The sequence below is a fragment of the Conger conger genome, chromosome 2 (assembly GCF_963514075.1).
Source record: "Conger conger chromosome 2, fConCon1.1, whole genome shotgun sequence".
Taxonomy (NCBI): Eukaryota; Metazoa; Chordata; class Actinopteri; order Anguilliformes; family Congridae; genus Conger; species Conger conger.
Window position 1 is genome coordinate 40,282,959 of NC_083761.1, and position 18,375 is coordinate 40,301,333.

Sequence of the window (18,375 nt, forward strand, 5' to 3'; positions counted from 1 at the left end):
TCTGGAAAAAGAGAAAACATTCCCAGTGATTGGACCAGGGGCCTAATTGTCAAGATCTAAGGAAGGAAACCTCAGAAATGTGACACCTGGCTTGGGATCACACTTCTTTCAAAATTACTAAAAGTTCCAAAGGCAGAGCCTTATCCTATTGTGCTCCTTTCCTGTGGAACAAATTACCTGCTCATGTTCGGTTTTTGTTTAAAACCATTCTTTCTACAAACCGGTGTCAACCAGCGGCAGATGGGTTCCCCTACGGAGTCTGGTTCTGCTCAAGGTTTCTTCCTGTTGCCAGGGAGTTTTTCCTTGCCACTGTTGCCCTAGGCTTACTCTTGGGGCCAGGTTTCTTTGTAAAGCTGCTTTGTGACAAAGGCCCTTTGTAAAAAGCGCTATACAAATAAAAATTGATTGGACTGATTCTTTCCATCCCTTATCCATCCATTATCCTGGACAGAATTAACAGTGCCATTGACAGCAAACTCTGTGAAGAACAGGCTGGATTTTGAAAGGGCAGAGGGTGTACAGATCAAATATTTCCTCTTTGAAATATCATAGAGCAATGCACAGAGTGGAATGTTGTTGTTTGTCAGTTTCATCGACTTCAAAAAGGCGTTTGACAGCATTAATCGCGAAACCCTGTGGAAGATTACATTACATTACATTACATTATTGGCATTTGGCAGACGCTCTTATCCAGAGCGACGTACAACAAAGTGCATACCCATAACCAGGGATAAGTTCGCTGAAAGACCCTAGAGGTAAGTACAATTTCAACTGCTACCTGTACAAGAAAGATAAGGACAAGGGCCATTTTTTTTTTTTTTTTTTTTTTTTTTGAACAAACAAACAAACAAACGAGCAAAAGTGACCAAAGTTAACTATCCAAACACTGCTTACCTAGCCAACTAAAAATACCGATACACAAAGCAAGTCACAGAGACAACAATTAAGGTTCACAGGGAGGTAGGGAGGGATGGGGAGAGGTGCTGCTTGAAGAGGTGCGTCTTCAGCTTGCGCTTGAAGGTGGGGAGAGATTCTATAGTTCTGACCTCAACGGGGAGTTCGTTCCACCACCGTGGAGCCAGAACAGACAGTAGTCGTGAGCGTGAGGTGGAGGTTCTGAGAGGGGGAGGTGCCAAGCGGCCTGTGGAGGCTGAACGAAGAGGTCTGGCAGGGGTGTAGGGTCTGATGATTTTTTGCAGATAAGCTGGGGAAGACCCTTTAACTGCTTGGAAGGCTAGCACCAATGTTTTGAATTTGATGCGAGCCATGACAGGCAGCCAGTGGAGGGAAGTAAGCAGGGGGGTGACGTGTGAGTATTGGAAGTATTGGAAGATCCTGCAGTCTTATGGAATCCCACAAAATATTGTCTCAATCATGGGTAGGTTTTATTACCATTTTGAATGCACTGTCATACTCGGCAATACCATCTCTGGCGAGAGTGCTCTTCTGGCTGCATTCTCTCACCCATCCTCTTCCAGATTGTCATCGATTGGATTATGTGAAAAACAACTGCTGATAAACATCAAGGCATCCAGTGGACCCTCTCTAGCCAGCTTGAAGATCTTGCCGTCCTTTCCACAAATGTAAAACATTTGCAAGAAAAAACTGATTGACTCACCAAGTATGCTTTACAAACAGGTCTCATTATCAGCAGCACCAAAACCAAAAAGTGATGTCCATCAACACCAACATGCATGCATGCATCACCATAAATAATGAACTACTTTGTCACGTTTCATGTCTGTCACGTCATGTTTCATATTTAGTCATTGTCTTAGTTACGTTATTGTCATGTCACGTAATTATGTTAGTCTAGTCTTGCCATGTTTTTATGTTTTATTTCCTGTTAAGTTTCATTGTCATGTTACATTTCATGTTTACTTCTTACAATTTATTTCTTAGTCTTGCCATGTCATGTCATGTATTGTCTTAGTTTTGCAAACTTTTTATGTCACAATTTATGTTTGTTTCATGTTATGTTCTGTTCATTGATTGTGTTTGATTTGCACTTTGTTGTACGTCGCTCTGGATAAGAGCGTCTGCTAAATGCCACGTAATGTAATGTAATCTAATACACTTTTTTGTGTCTTTCTGCAAACCTTGCATTCATGCTTTTTCTCTCTCTCCCTTTCTGTCACTCACGCTTCCCTAATTGTTTCAATTTCCCTTGTTTCTTACTAATCTAACTTTAGATCAGGATTGGGTAATACTAATATTCTAACCATGTGTTCATGTTACCTTACGTTTCTTGTGCATGTCATTTACTAACGCTCGGGCAGGATAGGTTTATTACTAATGATTACTAATTATCTTGTTAACTTGTCAATCCTTTATACCTGATTTCCATTCTCATGATGCTCTGAAGCTAATTGTCTGCACCTGTCTACACCTGCATATAAGCTCAGTTCCATGTCATGTCTTAGCAAAATTGTTGCCTCCTGTCCGTCAGTGCACTCTTTAGCGTTTTTGTCAAGCCATTGTCTACCCGTTACAATCCAAGCCTGTTTATTGACCAAAGATTATTGACTTCTGTTTGTTGACCATTGGCTGCCTGTACCACGACTTTGCCTGCTGTCTTTGTGCTTTTGCCCCGCGGAGCAGACTTTGGTCTTGACTCTTACGCCATCATCGACCCTGAGCCTGCCTACTGTCCGCCTGTACTTCTGGCCCCCTGACAGCTTTCCTGGCAACTGGACTTCTTGCATGGTGTACCGATTACGAGACTGCCTTCTCCCTCAGTACAGTACTTTGGTTTTGGCTGGATTTTACGTGTATGAACATTGCTTGTTTTTTGACTACGCTCACTGGACATTCCCTGAATAAAGCCCTGACGGGAGGGTCAAGAGGCAGACTGAAGGAGTTGAACCCATGGATCTTTCCCGTGCAGGCATGAAAATATCACCTGAAGAACGGACACGTCGGAGAGCAACCGGTTCCTGCTTCTATTGTGGGAAGCTGGGACACACCCAAGTTCAGTGCACCCTCCAGTCCAAGAAATCTGGCTCATCTGTTGAGGCGAGAGTGCTCAACAGATATGAAGGGTTTGCCAGGAATTACTATCGCCCCACGCTTACTGCCATGTTGATGCTTCCCGACAGAGCGATCCAGGTTAAGGTATTGGTGGATTCCGGAGCTGAAGCGAACCTTATTGACGAAGTGATGGTCATGGAACTGGACATTCCCACCCTCCCACTACCCCACCCCGAGAATGCTCGGTCGTTGGACGGAAAGGCATTTTGCCGCATGACCCACATCACCAAACCCATCAAGCTGATCACTTCTGGAAACTCGAATTTTGGGACTCGAAACTCGGGACTTGAAATCAGGACAAGACAAACTAACAACGTGCAACAGAGAAGGACAGGTATAAATACACAGGGGAATGAGACAACTGAGGCAGGGCATGGGAGTGTGGGCGGTCTAACAAATATCAGGTGAGAAACATGAAAGGGCAATAATACAATAACAAGGGGGAAACGAAAACACGGACTGGATTCACAAAGACACACATGTAATACTCCGGACTAGGGAGTAGACAATTGCACAGAGCAGCAGTATTGAAGTAGAGGTAGAGTTAGTCTGTTAGTCACGTGATTCAATTACAGTTAGTTTGTTAGTTAGACAAACATGTTCGTGTGTTAATATAATGAGTACTGTACAATTCTATGTTAGTTGGGATTAGTATATTAGTGCTAGCTACTAACATGAAATGGAGAGAAAGCAGGCAGTAAGAACAGCGAGACAGAAGGAATTGTGGCAACCTGGAAAATTCCGAAACCACCCGAATAGCACGCAGCCAGGGGAGTGACTCGGCATCAGAAAACATTCAGACACAGACATCACAGGGGAAGACGCGTACAAAGACTAATGAATGTAAACAGAAAACCAGACATGTATATGAAAAATAATAAATGTACAAAAATACCAAATAAACTAAGGATCATAACAGCTTACTTCCTGCTTTTTCTCCATTCATGTTTGTAGATAGCACTAATCTACTAATAAATACTCACATAGATTTTGTACAGTACTAAATTATATGAACACACTAATTGTCTGTCTAACTAACTAACAGTCACTAGTTTTGGGTAATGCTAATTTAATCACGTAAACTAACAGACTAACTCAGAGGTGGGCAATGAGGGTTGTATCCGTTTCTGGTTTTAATGTCAACATCTGGCCTTAATTACTTCATTAACGCTCTAACATTTATGGCATCTGATATTTTACCTACATTCTTGATGAAGGCATTAATGCCAGTTCTTGTGTCCCTGTATGATATAGTTTTACTGTGATCTAATCTGAGTGAACTAGTGTTGGTGTATATATCATTTAGCCAGAGTAATTGGTGGAAACAAAAACCTGCATACACACTGGCCCTCCAGGACTGGGATTGCCCACCCCTGGACTAACTCTATCTCTATTTCGATACTGCTCTATAAACTCCGCCTCCCTGTTCTATCTCTAATTGCTTGCCTTGATTCAGCAAAGTATTCGCACCTGCTCACCCCTATCACTATGTTCATTAACTCTGTCCAATTGTCTACTCTCTAGTCCAGAGCCGTTTGTATTTGTGTGTCTTTGAGAATCCAATCCATGTTTTCGTTCCTCCCTCATCATTGTATTAATTGCCTGTTCATGTTTCTCACCTGTTGTTTATTTGTTAGATAATCCTCACTCCCTTGCCCTGCCTAGTTCGTCTCATCCCTCTGTGTATTTCTCGATCATCGTTGCTTAAACCGCTTACAAGACACGGTCTCCGTCTGCCTCGACTGCTTGCTAGCTTGGTTTGTTTTTAGCCAGGTGGCTAGCTAGCTATTCGCTTGAGGATTACATCATACTTTACAGCAATGCCATCACTCACCTCTCCCCTGGATTGCTCTGGATGCCTTCAGCTGAGTCTTAAAATCACAGAGCTAGAAGGTTGGATTTCCAATCTTTACCAGATGTAAAAGGATGAGCGACTTCTGGACTCGATGGCCTTGGAGGCTTCCCACATTCTTGACAACAACACCGCGCCTCCCTGGTTTGGTCCCCCTCCGCCTGCGGTGCTGGAGCCGCTGACCACCAGTTTGGTCCCTGAGGAGGACCCCTGGCCCATGTTTGGAGCTAAACCTAAGCGGATCTGTTCCACTCCCTCTCCATTGGAACCCTGGATCACCGTCCAGGGTGACAAGAAGCGAAGTAGGAAATCCTCCTGCAATGTTACTCAACCCTCAAGGTCTATCCAACTGGGCAACAGTTTTGAGGTACTGGGGAAGCTGGAGCAACACCTCTCTGGGCCTTCCGGGGCTGTAACCATGTCTCGTATCCCGTCTTTTCCCACGATTTGTCACAGGAAACCCCCAGACAGCCTCCTGACAGGGCAGCTCTGCAGTAAGGCCAGTCAGTCGGTTTCTTGTCATAATCGTTGTGGGAAACATCCCAACTCCCAGTCAAAATCCGTCGTTACCCATTGTTTAGCGGGCGCCATGGTCTTAGACATTATAAATCTAACTTATAACTTATATCCCCATGTCCGTAATGTCATTGTCCATGTTGGCACCAATGACACCTCTTATCGTAAGTCTGAACTGCTTAAGAGTAATTTGATCCACCTTTTTACTTTACTTAATGACTGTGGCAAACAAGTCTTCTTTTCTGGTCCCATCCCATCTCTCGGCCGTGGCATTGGCCGTTGTTGTAGGATTCTTAGTCTCCACACGTGGCTACAGTCTACATGCCCGGCACACAACATGATTTTTATTGACAATTTTAATCTCTTCTGGGAGCACCCATCCTTTTTCGGAAGAGATGACATTCATCCCAGCGCTCTGGGAATGCGCAGTCTAGCCTCCAACACGCTTTATGTACTTCATACAGGTCACTGACTGTCTGCTAGTCGCTCCACAACGTCCACATACCAGTTAGCGATTTCTCCCTCGTTACCTCTCTGCCTCCTGTTTGTAGGCCTACTGTTAAAAACATTCCTGTTATCTGCAGTGGCCGGTCACGTGACCATCCTGGCTGAAGGGCGCGGGGCACCGACAGGCAGAACCTTCACCCTCTGGCGAGGTCTCGTCATCGTATTATGAATCTGCTGCTACCCCAGTCAAAATGGCACTGATCGACACAAGATCTCTATCCAATAAGACTTTTATTCTTGCTGGTGACAGAAACTTGGCTTAACGTTGGTGAGCTTGCTCCACTTGTTGAACTATGTCCTGATGACTGTAACTTTTTTAGCACGCCTAGACCCTCCGGACGCGGTGGGGGTCTAGCCGTTGTGTTTAAAAAGCATTTTTTAAATTGCCGCCTCCTAAACTCTGATCATTTTACTGGTTTGAGGTGCAATTAATTAAAGTGGGCCTGGACACTCCCCTTTTAATTGCTCTGGTGTACCGTCCGCCAAGAATACATAAAGGGTCTCATTCATGAAACGTTAGTAAATCTATGTTCAGGTTTGCACATAAACGTCCACGCTACTAAAAACCTACTCCGGATTCATGACCGCCGCAGGACACCCAGATCTGATCGTAAACACATGTGTATGATCATGAATGCCAATCCATCATAAAGTGAAAGCGCGCTCCCGGTAATCAGCAATTAGCATAAATCCTCGCCCATGAATAGACAATGATTGCCATATAAGGAGGTGTAGACGCATCCAGTCGACCTGTCAGTCATCATGGCGCAAACAAGGAAAGAGAGAGAAAGAAAGAAAAAAAATATATAATAATTTCCGAAGCGGAGATCGAAATCATCTTGGGTGAAATATATTTTATTGAGTAAAAAATATTTTATTTTTTTCTATCAGTTGTGGTGTTGTGACAGGGACAGGCAAAGCGAAGGCCTGGAAGGAGGTGACAGATGCTGTTAATGTTGCCTCTGTAGACAATAGAACCATATCCGAGGTTAAACTTAAATGGTTTGACATGAAACTGGAGGCAAAGAAACGCATAAGCGCACAAAAAAAACATGCATCAGCCACAGGAGGAGGAGGCTCACAGGCACAAATATCACCTGCTGACGAGCGCATCGCTGGCATTATTGGGGAGACCTTTCTGTCAGGAATTATACCTGACGGAGACACCGACATGCCTCCACTGGAGACAACATCAAACCCAGATGGTAAGGTGATAATTGTTGTATCATATCATATCATATCATATATTTTGCACATGTTCTTGTGTTTGATTTGCACTTTGTTGTATGTCGCTCTGGATAAGAGCGTCTGCTAAATGCCACGTAATGTAACGTAATGTAATGTAAAAATAAGTCAGTCTGCAGCCAACGTAAATTAAACATTTTTCAAACAAGATTTCAAATGAAAAAAGAGCCACACATAAAACGAAAAAAAACAAACGTTGTCTCATATTTCTAGCTGGCGAGTGCTCCTCCCATGATGTGGCTCCACCACCTGCTGCCGCCGCTGCTGCTCCTGCTGCACCCAGGTACCGAGGCCGAAGAGGTGATCCGGCTGTCCTTACGGATGAGGTCCTGAGGAATCAAGAAAGTCTACTTACAGCAGTCAACCAAATCAACACGTCCCTCCAAGAAATTAACACCAGCTTGAAGGAAATCTGCAAGGCACTTTTGCGTCCTCAACAATAAAGTGTTATGTTGTCAGTATTGTTTGATGTCTGTGTTTATCCTGGGAAAACACTTATTTACTACAAGATAATCAAGCTACTCTCTTTTACTCTGATAATTAAATATAGCCTATTTGTATACATTTTAAAGAGCATGACCTGAAAATGAACTGAGGTAGCCTACTGAAACAGGATGTTGTATATAAATATAAAACAAAATACAAATGAAACTAACTTTTTGCAAAGCTTGTCGGCCTAAAATGTGCACAGCTTATTCAGTCTTAGCAACACTTACCTTAAAATTGCTCTACGTGCGTGTCTGTATAGCAGCCGCATTTCGAGGCCCAAGAGCTGGTTCCGGAGGCAGTCGTTCCTCTGCATTGGGGACTTCAGGCAGGGGAAGGCCCTGTTTAATGGCCACATTGTGCAGGACACAGCAGGCTAATATTATTTTGCACACCTTCCCGGGTGCATAAAGAAGGGTACCACCTTTATTGTCCAGGCAGATCCATCTTGCCTTCAAGACCCCGTTTGTGCGCTCCACAACGGCCTGAGTAGCAGCGTGTGCCTCACAGATCAGTTTCACATTAACGGAATGAAAGTTTTTCCGGTTTATGTAAGCAAATGCATCACAAAGAATGTGTAATCTACTGAGTCGATTTTCATAGATAATTCACAATCATGAACCTAATCTGGATCTTAAACCTGCTAATTGCCAACTAATTTAACTAAATGTGTTATATTTTTAATTGTTTGTCATGTTCATATCACGTGTTTCAAAGGCATCTGCTTATTGTTTACATAACAGAGCGCAATATGAATTAAAATGTAAATTTCCAATAGTGACAAGCATTATTTATGTGCATTCTTGAATTTACACAAGCACTACGCGTGGTCAGCAGCAGGTGTAGATTTTGTTATTAGCTACGAAAAGATCGGAGCTACTAAAATATTGATGAATGCCAAAAACCCGTAAATTTCCCTCTACTCACATTTTACACACAAATTCGTTCTGCTCATGTTTCATGAATGAGACCCAAAGACTTTATCCCACACTTTGCGGACTTTCTTTCAAATACCATGCCAAACTTTGATAGAATCCTGATTCTTGGTGATTTTAATATTAATTTTTGCTGTCCCTCTAAGCCTCTTGTCACTGAATTTATGCATCTAGTTTAATTTTTTTACCTTGCTCAGCTTACTGCTGGCCCTACTCACAAACTAGGCTCTACACTCAACCTAGTCTTATCGTTTGGTTTTCTGATTTGTAATATGGAAATAATTTATGCCTGTCTGTCTGATCACTGTACTGTATTTGATTCAATTCTGCCTTTCTCCCCTACTAAATTTCATGTCCCTGTACGTTGTTCTTGCTACATTAACTCTTCAACTGCCAGTAAGTTCTCTGAGGCCCTTATAGCTGCTCCCAATACCTGCACTGTTGAGGCTTCTCCTCCCCATCTCAGTACTGAGGAACTGAACAAGCCTAAACCTAAAGGTTTGCCCCGGATAAATAGCACCACCAGAGCCCTAAGGAGGGAGTGCAGAAGGGCAGAACGGAAGTGGACGTGTAAAGCTTCAAATTAACTTCGAAATTCTGAGGGACAAGCTTCTCATATATCAGGAAGCAGTTAAGGCTGTGAGAGCAACATACTTTTCTGAGCTCATCATTGGACTGTTTCCAACCCATCATGCTACCCTCCCTTCATAGATTTTCTATGAAATCTGCAACCTGCCCCCTTGATATCATCCCCACTGCTCTCCTGAAGGATGTCATGGACGTAGCTGGTCCTAGCATCCTTTCTATAATTAACAGCTCTCTGGCCACTGGCAGTGTTCCACCCTGCTTCAAGCAGGCAGGGGTCCAGTCCCTCCTGAAAAAAAAAAACCTAGACACCACCTCGCCTAGTAACTACAGACCAATCTCTAAACTTCCATTTTTGTCAAATGTTCTTGAAAAGGTCATTCTCTGTCAATTGCTTCCCTACCTACACCAATGACCTGCTCCTCTCTATCGATTCCGGTGACTGTGCCGTCTTGATTCTTCTTGACCTCAGCGCAGCGTTTGACACAGTGGATCATGACATTTTAATTGACCGTCTCCAGTACCGGGTCGGTGTTGGTGGTACTGCCTTGACCTGGTTTACGTCCTACCTTAGCGATAGAAGTTTCTCTGTCAACTTTTGCAATTTCTCCTCTCCCCCAGCTAGTCTCACCTGCGGGGTCCCACAGGGTTCCATCCTCAGTCCCACTCTGTTCTCTATTTACATACTTCCCCTTGGTAAAATTATTCAAAAATACAACATTTCCTTCCATTGCTATGCAGATGACACACAGCTTTATCTCCCCCTGAAACCAAATGACCAATGCAATCTAAACAGTCTCATGGACTGCCTTGAGGAAATCAAGTGTTGGATGGCACAAAACTTCCTGCAGCTGAATGAAAGCAAGACCGAAGTTGTCCTATTCGGCCCCCCTGACTCCATCAAATCAATTTCCAACAGCCTAGGCAACCTGTCCACTCTTGTCAAACATTATGTTAGAAACCTTGGCATGATATTTGACTCCGCCTTCAAGTTTGACAAGCAGGTAAATGCAGTAGTAAAAGCCAGTTTTTTCCAGCTTCATACCATTGCAGAAATCAAGTCTTTTCTCTCTTTCAAAGATCTTGAGAAAGTCAATCATGCCTTCATATCTTCCTGCTTAGACTATTGTAAGCGGGAAGATTCCCTCTATACCGGGATTAGTCAGTCGTTCCTGTCCGTCTGCAACTGGTTCAGAACGCCTATGCCCATGTTTTGTCAGTCTGTACCTGTGTGCTGTTTGTATTGCAGCTTATGCCGGTGTTTTTGCTTTTAGTCATTTTTTTATTGTGATCATTTTACTCCCTGCTCTGATTGTACAGCACTTTGGTCAACGTGGGTTGTTTTTAAATGTGCTTTACAAATAAATTTGATTTGATTTGATTTGATTTGATAAGGTGAGAGAATACCTTTAAGGTGCTTTAAATGTCAAAGAATGAGACACACAGCACAACAATGTAAATGGAAGCAAAGGTGTGCAAAATGTGGAGGTGAGCACGACTATGGCAAATGTAATAAGGATGCTAAGTTGAAATGTTGCAATTGTGGAGGTGAGCATAGTACTGCATATGCTGGATGTGTTGTACAGAAACAAGCAAAGGAAGTGCAGAGGTAAAAGATTGTGAATAAGGTGTCATATGCAGAGGCATTAAGGAAAGTAGGTAATAATGAAAAGAAGCAAAATAGGCCAGTAGAGACTCATGAAAATCTGAATGATAATGGGATGCAGAGTTATATCAATATCCCAGGCCTAAGGAGATCTCAGTCAGATCTCTAGATTTGTAATGTAATGGAATACAACTATGGATACAACTATGCCAAATACATTACATTACATTATATTACATTATTGGCATTTGGCAGACACTCTTATCCAGAGTGACATATAGTTGATTAGACTAAGCAGGAGACAATCCTCTCCTGAAGCATGCAGGGTTCAGGGCCTTGCTCAAGGGCCAACGACTGTACGGATCTTATTGTGGCTACACCGGGGGTCAAACCACCAACCTTGCGTGTCCCAGTCATGTACCTTATCCACTATGCAACAGGCCACCCTATACTGCTATATCCTCATTTACTGGTGCTCAAATTGAACAAGTTCAGTACTACAAATATTTAGGTATGTGGCTGGATCATGATTTCTCTTTTAAATTCTCATGTAGCCAATTTGTCCAAAAAACTAACACATCACCCTGTGTTATGTTATTTTTATGTTTTTTATTCATCTATTTTTGTCAGGGTTTTTACTACTGCTTGGGAGTTGGTTTTACTGCAGAGATGTTATCGTCCCATTCCCAGGTTTTTGGTTTCGGGTTGCCGAGTGGGCGGTTACCTGGCAACTCGCTCTCTTTGATTACCGTCATTTGGATCAGCTGTGGGAGGTCTATTTATATGCTTCTGGGCTGTAGCTCGGCGCTTCAGTGTCTTAATCGCCACTACCTGAAGTTGGTTATACTGCTCGCTAGTTACTGTTAGCGGGTTGTTTTCTTTTATCCCTATATTTTCCGTGGTGTATGTGAATTCCTTCAATCTAAACTGTAAATTATGTTTTTGTAAAACCGTCACTGTAAATGTTTTATTGTAATCAGGGCTCCCCTGAAAAAGAGACCTTGGTCTCAGTGGGACTTCCCTGCAGAATAAGGTGACCAAATAGCTAAACAGATTATATGGTTCAATTCAAGTATAGCAAAAGGTAATGAACCTATATTTATGAAACAATGGTTTGAGAATAAAATAATCTTTGTCATTTATATTTTAACTGAAGAAGGTAAAATTATGTCATATGAACAAACTACTAAAGTGTACGGACAGGTGGGTTCCATGCAAAGTTGTAATCAATTACTCGAATGTCTACCACAGAATTTTAAAAGGCAACTGGTTAAGGCGTCTGGGAAACTAATGGTCTGCAGGATGTGGCCCTGAAGCTCATCAATCCTCCCACTCTCAGGGAGAGGGGCCAGGTGCAATTCCTGCAAGGGCTGGCATTGGTTGGACACAACTACCTCTGGAGATGCCACCTCTGTGTAGTGGGGTATTTATAAGTCTAATAAATACCTAATAAAGTGCTCACTGAGTGTATACAAATGTATATATAAAATACATAAAACATTGAGAAGGTGGCGGTAAAGCAAACATCTTAGTAGAGAGAGAGAGAGAGTTAAAAAGAAAATGGAAAAATAAATTGAAAATGAGCTGGTTTTTTTCCAACCAATTACCTTAGAAATGATGGTTCACTCCTGTACTTGAGCAGAGTAGAATCTTTAGGATCCACTTGCAGTCTGCAGCTGTAGCTGGTGCATATGCAAATGTCTGATCAAGACATTATTTAGCTAATTAAATAATTAAGAGCAGAAGTAGGCACTAAATCCTGAAGTGGATCAGCCCTTGCTGATGTAGAGGTTGATTGTTTCATGGAAAGAGTTTGTGGGGCGAGGTGGCTGAAAAGCCATCGAGAAGGAATGGAGCAAGAAAGCAAATTGGTTCTGTTAGAATTTGACTGCGAGCTTCCAGAAAGGGTGTTGGTAGACTATACAGGGTGAGGACATTTGAAAGGGTGATTTTAAGATGTTTTTGTTGTCAGGAGTTTGTACTCGTTTCAGCTTGTTTGTCGGAAACCAGTGCACAGATGTAGAAGGTGTGGAAATAATGGGTGTTCAGAGGAAGACTAAGCTACCGAAAAAACAGGCTGTATGTTTTCATTGTGGAGAAAGCTTGAAGCAGGAGTAAAGCAATGTGAGAGATGGAAGATAGAAAGGGAGGTGGAAAATAGACAGCTCAGAAAAGATATGTGGAAGCAACAAAGAGAGTGAGGGTAGAAAAGGGAGTTGTGAGAAAAGAACAGGACAGAGTTGGGACGGAGGACAAACAACAAGGTGGATATGACAGAGAAATTGAAGATATTGGATATTGAAGGTTTTTAGCTTTTATTGCAATGGTTATCAACTGTGTAAGTGGAATCTAATAGAATTCGGAGAGGATCAGGATGGTGGTGGATGCAGCTAGAGAAATCTTGGGTATATGATGTAGAGGGAGATGAGATTCAGGGAACATAGGAGAAAGGGTTTAAGGATAGTTAGACCGTTTTTATTCAGTAAAGAAGTGAACTAAAAATAGAAACAATAATGCATCCAATAGGAGGCGGTAATGCACTATACTTGTGCTTTACCCGCTATAAAACGCAAAAGAAGAAGAACAGTCATGCGCATTTCTCGTTAAAGCCGCTTCCGCTTCCTTTATGTCTCATCTCGCTCGCTTTTAGGAGGTTGTTGATTATGGTTTGCGTTACACGTGCTGACATTTTCCTTTATTTTCCGCGATATTATAAGCAATAAAAACAATACATTCTTTAATCCTTAGATACATTCGTCAGTCTATCTGGTAACGTGACAGGTAACGTGCCAGTGGCATTATTTTACCTACAGGGACAACTCAGTTAGCTTGCAGTCAAGCTAGCTAAGTTAGCTAACCACCTGTAATTAATTGTCAGATTAAAAGTGCAACGACTATAATTGATTTCAATGAATTAAAGGTCGTAGACGTTTTAACTTAAAAGCCCATTGATAACTATTTTCTTTCGATACATTCTGGCAGCATTCCGTGTTTCCAAGGATTCCTGATAAGCAGCATTTTTCCATCATGGGGGCTTACTTGTCGCAGCCCAACACAGTTAAATCTGTAGAGGACGGAGGCAGCAAAAACATGAGCTACGGGTATGCAGCCATGCAAGGCTGGCGCGTTTCCATGGAGGTAAGAATGGTTGTAACTGTACGAACGCCAACTATATGATACTATGGCCAAGTATCATGGTCAGGATAAGTGTCATCGTGTTAACAAACGAACGTAATGAGCTAGCCATCTAGCTAATGTTCCGTTCAAAACGGAGACTGTATGGCAGGCGATCTTCGACGTTACTAGATCTGCTTGGAGTTGGGTAACTAACGTTGGTCTAGTTTTACATTATGTCTGGTATAGCTAGCGCTAGCTGCTGTCATTTAGTGAGACGACAAGCTAGCTAAGTTCGTTGAACAGTGGCTAAAAGTCTGCTAATATAATTTAATGTTTGACCATTGGCTAAAAACAACTACCTAACGAACTTACTTAGTCAGAAAAAGGAGCGCTAGATTTGAATACCCATTCCCCGGGCACGTATTGCTCCAACGTGTGCTGCTGCTTACGTAAATCTGCATCATCATTTAGAAAAGCGCAGTCTATAACGTCACCTAACTTGGCCAGTTAGGTTTTATTACAGCTGCGACTGCTGCAGGGTTAAAGTGGTGTCGGATTTGTACGGTCCCCTCCTGGAAGCTCAACATGAATACCTTATGTTGGATGAACGTCAGAGCCATGAGCTGGTGTTGAACTGAAAAAGTACAGCGCAGTTGAACTGTAGCTAATGTTAATGCTGTTAGCAGGCAGTGCATGTGCATTCAGCGGACTAGCTGCATAGTTACGCTATCACAGATAATATTTGGCTAAATCCCGTTGCCTTTTAATTGTTGGTAATAGTCAGCTAGGCTATGCAATAAGTGATTAATGGTTTTGCAAAGACCACAACGTGCATCGTGTAATTTTATCTGGGCTGCAAGAATATATTTCAGGTAGTCATATTGTCTTAATTGCATGAATGTTTTATTTATTTAAAATGTTTTAAGTTTTAATTAAAAAACATTTTTTAAGTTATTTTCTTAGGTTCAGTAAAGGAAGCAAATGCCTAAACACTCCGATTTTCAGCTGAAACCAGCTAAGTCGTAAAGTTGGGTGTTAGGACTCGGAACTGTACTGTCCTCTCAGGTCTTCTTCGCACTTATACTTGTGGTTGATGTGCACTTCGTTGTACGTCGCTCTGGATAAGAGCGTCTGCTAAATGGTGTTGGTGTTGCTGTAAGGCGTATTTCTTCACTTTGAAGGATGTAGGCTACTGTCTCCTATAGGCTTCAAGTCTTTATGCTAAGCTAACACGTTATGCTAACATGGAAACCGAGCCAGTCAATGCACGAAAATGAAATGTATTAACTTTGACAATGTCTCAGCCTGCAGTTTCTTAAGAAACCTGAAATGTATTAATGCTATTCATAGCCGATGCATTATTTAGGCTACTAAGCAGCTGGCTTTTGTGCAGTATCAGCATAATCAATCAAATGTTCGATTTATTGACCAGTTGCCCAGATAGCATGCGACTCCGGCCTGGAGTCGCTTGCTGTCTGGGTGCAATATATTTATATTATATTATATTAAAAATAACATTTCCTCGGATTAATAGGCTAGGCTATAACAGGGCAACAAGTTACATTAAAATGATATGTAAGGGTCTAGGAAGCATGGTAAGACATTTGTCTCCCTCCCTGTGCAGGCAGCGGGCGCGTGATGTTCTGAACAAATAATACAAATAATGAGCCGCAACGGCCCTCATGACAGCCTATTTTATTGCACAGATGAAATCGCCATGTATTTATGTGTATAATGTTGTGGAGTTATTGACCCAAATTAAGACATTAAAAAATGTATGTTTGAATGAATCAGAATTGTTTCCATTGCTAGATTCTGTTTTCCCGTTATTTTTAGGCATGTGATTGTGAGCGTCTACTGTATATTTTACTATGTTTTTAATGTTGCTTTGTTTGTTTGCGATGCTATATTGCTGCTATCTTGGCCCGGGCTTTCTCGAAAAAGAGATATTGTAAGCTCAATGCGACTCGCCCGGTTAAATAAAGGTGAAATAAATAAAAAATATTAAATAGATTTAGTTTGCCATATGCTAATTTTTAACCACTAAAATTGACCATATTGGTGTATGTTGATGTATTACTGATAATGTTGTACAGCCTGAATTATTTCTTGAATCAAATTGAGGGTTAGGATAATGAATGAATGAATGAGTATGAGCACAAACGCCTATGATATGTTAAATCGGCACTAAATTTGGCTTATTTTTGAGAAATCAGAAACGGAGCCGTTTGGGAGCCGAAAGTACCTCTTATTGGTGAACTGAGCCAGAGGATCCGACTCTCAGAAAAGAGCCGAAATGCCCATCACTAGTTCCAATCACTAATTTCAGCTAGCTAGCTACATGCAACACGAATTTGCAGTTGACGTAATAACTCTTACATGAACTAAGAAATTCAAGGCTGAAGTCATGAGTGAATGACAGTTGCACGTTAGTGTGAACTTTAAATATTGGGAAATACTAATCCATAATAGCTAGAACTATACACTCAGTGAGAATTCTGTTGGGTATTTATAACACTTATTACACACATTTATTTCCTGTCAGGTTTTACCAGTCTGGTCCTTCTGACCTCTTTATCAACATGTTTTTGCTCACAGAACTGCTGCTCACTGGATGTTTTTTGTTTTTCGCACCATTCTCTGCAAACTCCAGAGACTGTGTGTGAAAATCCCAGATCAGCAGTTTCTGAGATACGGTAACCACCCTGTCTGGCACCAACAATCATTCCAAGGTCAAATCATTTATTTGCCATTCTGACATTTGGTCTGAGAAACAGCTGAACCTGTGGACCACATCTGCACTCTTAGTAGTTGCTGCCAAATGATTGCCTTATTCAATATTTGCATTAACAAGCTGGTTTTCAGGTCGACCCAATAAAGTGCTCAGTGAGTGTATATGTCCACTGAACTAGAAAACTGACGAGAAAAAATACACGTTGGGCCCACAAATCAACTATAGACATATTAAGAATAAATAATGTGCAAATTGTTCTAGAGACTGCGGACCCAAAGGCCCGATAGTATAACACGAGAAAGGCCAGAGCCGATTCCAACACACATTTGGTCATTAAGATTACGGATTAAGATTATTCCTCATACAGTACTGTGCAAAAGTCTTAGGCACCTGTATAACATTCTGTACAGATAAGATTCTTTCAAAAAATAATTAACGGAAAGGTCCAAAATAAACAGACTATACATTTTACATTACATTTTAGTAATTTGGCAGAATGATTAACTGAATCAAATCAATATTTTTTGTGACCACCCTTTGGCGTTAAAACTGCATCACTTCTCTGAGATAGCCAATGCTGTCCTGCAGTTCTATAAGGCAATCATCAGGGGAGGTTGCTCCGAGCATGTTGGAGAACTTGCCACAGTTCTTCTGCAACCTTTTGGTTGGCTCCAAAGCATTTTTTCAGACTGAGCATGGCCACTGTGGGGAATGGCTTGCTAGGTAGTAAAAAAAGAGACCCTGTATGCGTAATTCAATAGGATAGCCTATATTAAAAATTCTAAGAAAAACCTCAACAAACGCAAGCAAGCTGATTCCACTAATTGTAATAGTTAAACTCTAAAACTCTTAAAACTCTGTCAGTTGATTCAGAAATTATCCAAGTAAAATGTATTGGCCGGAATACCTAACTTCTTTGAACTCTTATCTACAGGATGCTCACAACTGCATTCCAGAACTGGATGATGAAACGGCCATGTTTGCGGTTTATGATGGACATGGAGGTAATATAAGTTGAGTTGACTTTTAGAATGATGTTTGTCAAAATTAGGAAAAAGAAATAAGAATTAATTTAATCAATTTGAGTTCAAAACATAAGCCACTTATGTTCATTTTCCAGTTGAGTTAATGCCATGTGTAAACCTAGATTGTAGTACCTTAGTCACCAAGAATTGAGATAAAAAGATGAACACGGGAAAGGAGTTAAGAATTTCAGCTTTTATTTTCTGGTATTTCCACCTAGATTTGTAAAATTACTTGGAACATAGCACCTTTGTGATCAAACCAGCCAATTATTAAGTGAGCAGAAGTATTGGAACAGAGAATATTTAAGTAAATTAAAGTAAATAACCCTTAATATTTGGTAGCATATCCCTTACTTGCAATAGCTGCATCAAGCCTGCGACCCATTAACATCACCAAACTGTTGCCGCCTTTTGTGATGCTTTTACTGCAACTTCTTTCAGTTGTTTGTTTCGGGGGGTTTTCCATTCATTCGCCTTTTCAGGAGGTGAAATGCATGCTCAATTGGTGATTGACTTGGCCAGTCTAAAACCGTCCACCTTTTCTCAGTAATCTCCGCAATAAATCCTTTGTGTTGGCAGTGTGTGTTCGGTCATTGTCTTGCTGCATGGTCTCCCAGCGTGCGCCATCAAGCCCCTCCAGCTGGTCCAGAATGCTGCAGCCCGCTTGATCACCAGTCAGCCCAGGTCGGCTCATGTCACCCCGCTTCTCATTGGCCTCCACTGGCTTCCTATTGCCG

The 18,375-nt window shown here is 41.7% G+C and overlaps 1 protein-coding gene across 2 annotated transcripts in view; it reads left to right on the forward strand.

Annotated features, from left to right (window-relative positions):
- The first annotated feature begins 13,372 nt into the window (after window positions 1-13,372).
- The window catches only part of ppm1g (protein phosphatase, Mg2+/Mn2+ dependent, 1G), a 29,418-nt gene continuing 24,415 nt past the window's right edge, over window positions 13,373-18,375 (forward strand). The window contains exons 1-3 of one of the 2 annotated variants that reach the window (XM_061231394.1): window positions 13,374-13,543; window positions 13,745-13,900; window positions 17,548-17,617. In XM_061231394.1, coding sequence (XP_061087378.1) covers window positions 13,790-13,900; window positions 17,548-17,617 — 181 coding nt within the window. In that variant the 5' untranslated portion in view covers window positions 13,374-13,543; window positions 13,745-13,789. Of the gene's footprint in view, window positions 13,901-17,547; window positions 17,618-18,375 lie in introns of both variants that reach the window. The other variant, XM_061231395.1, reaches the window with a different exon arrangement.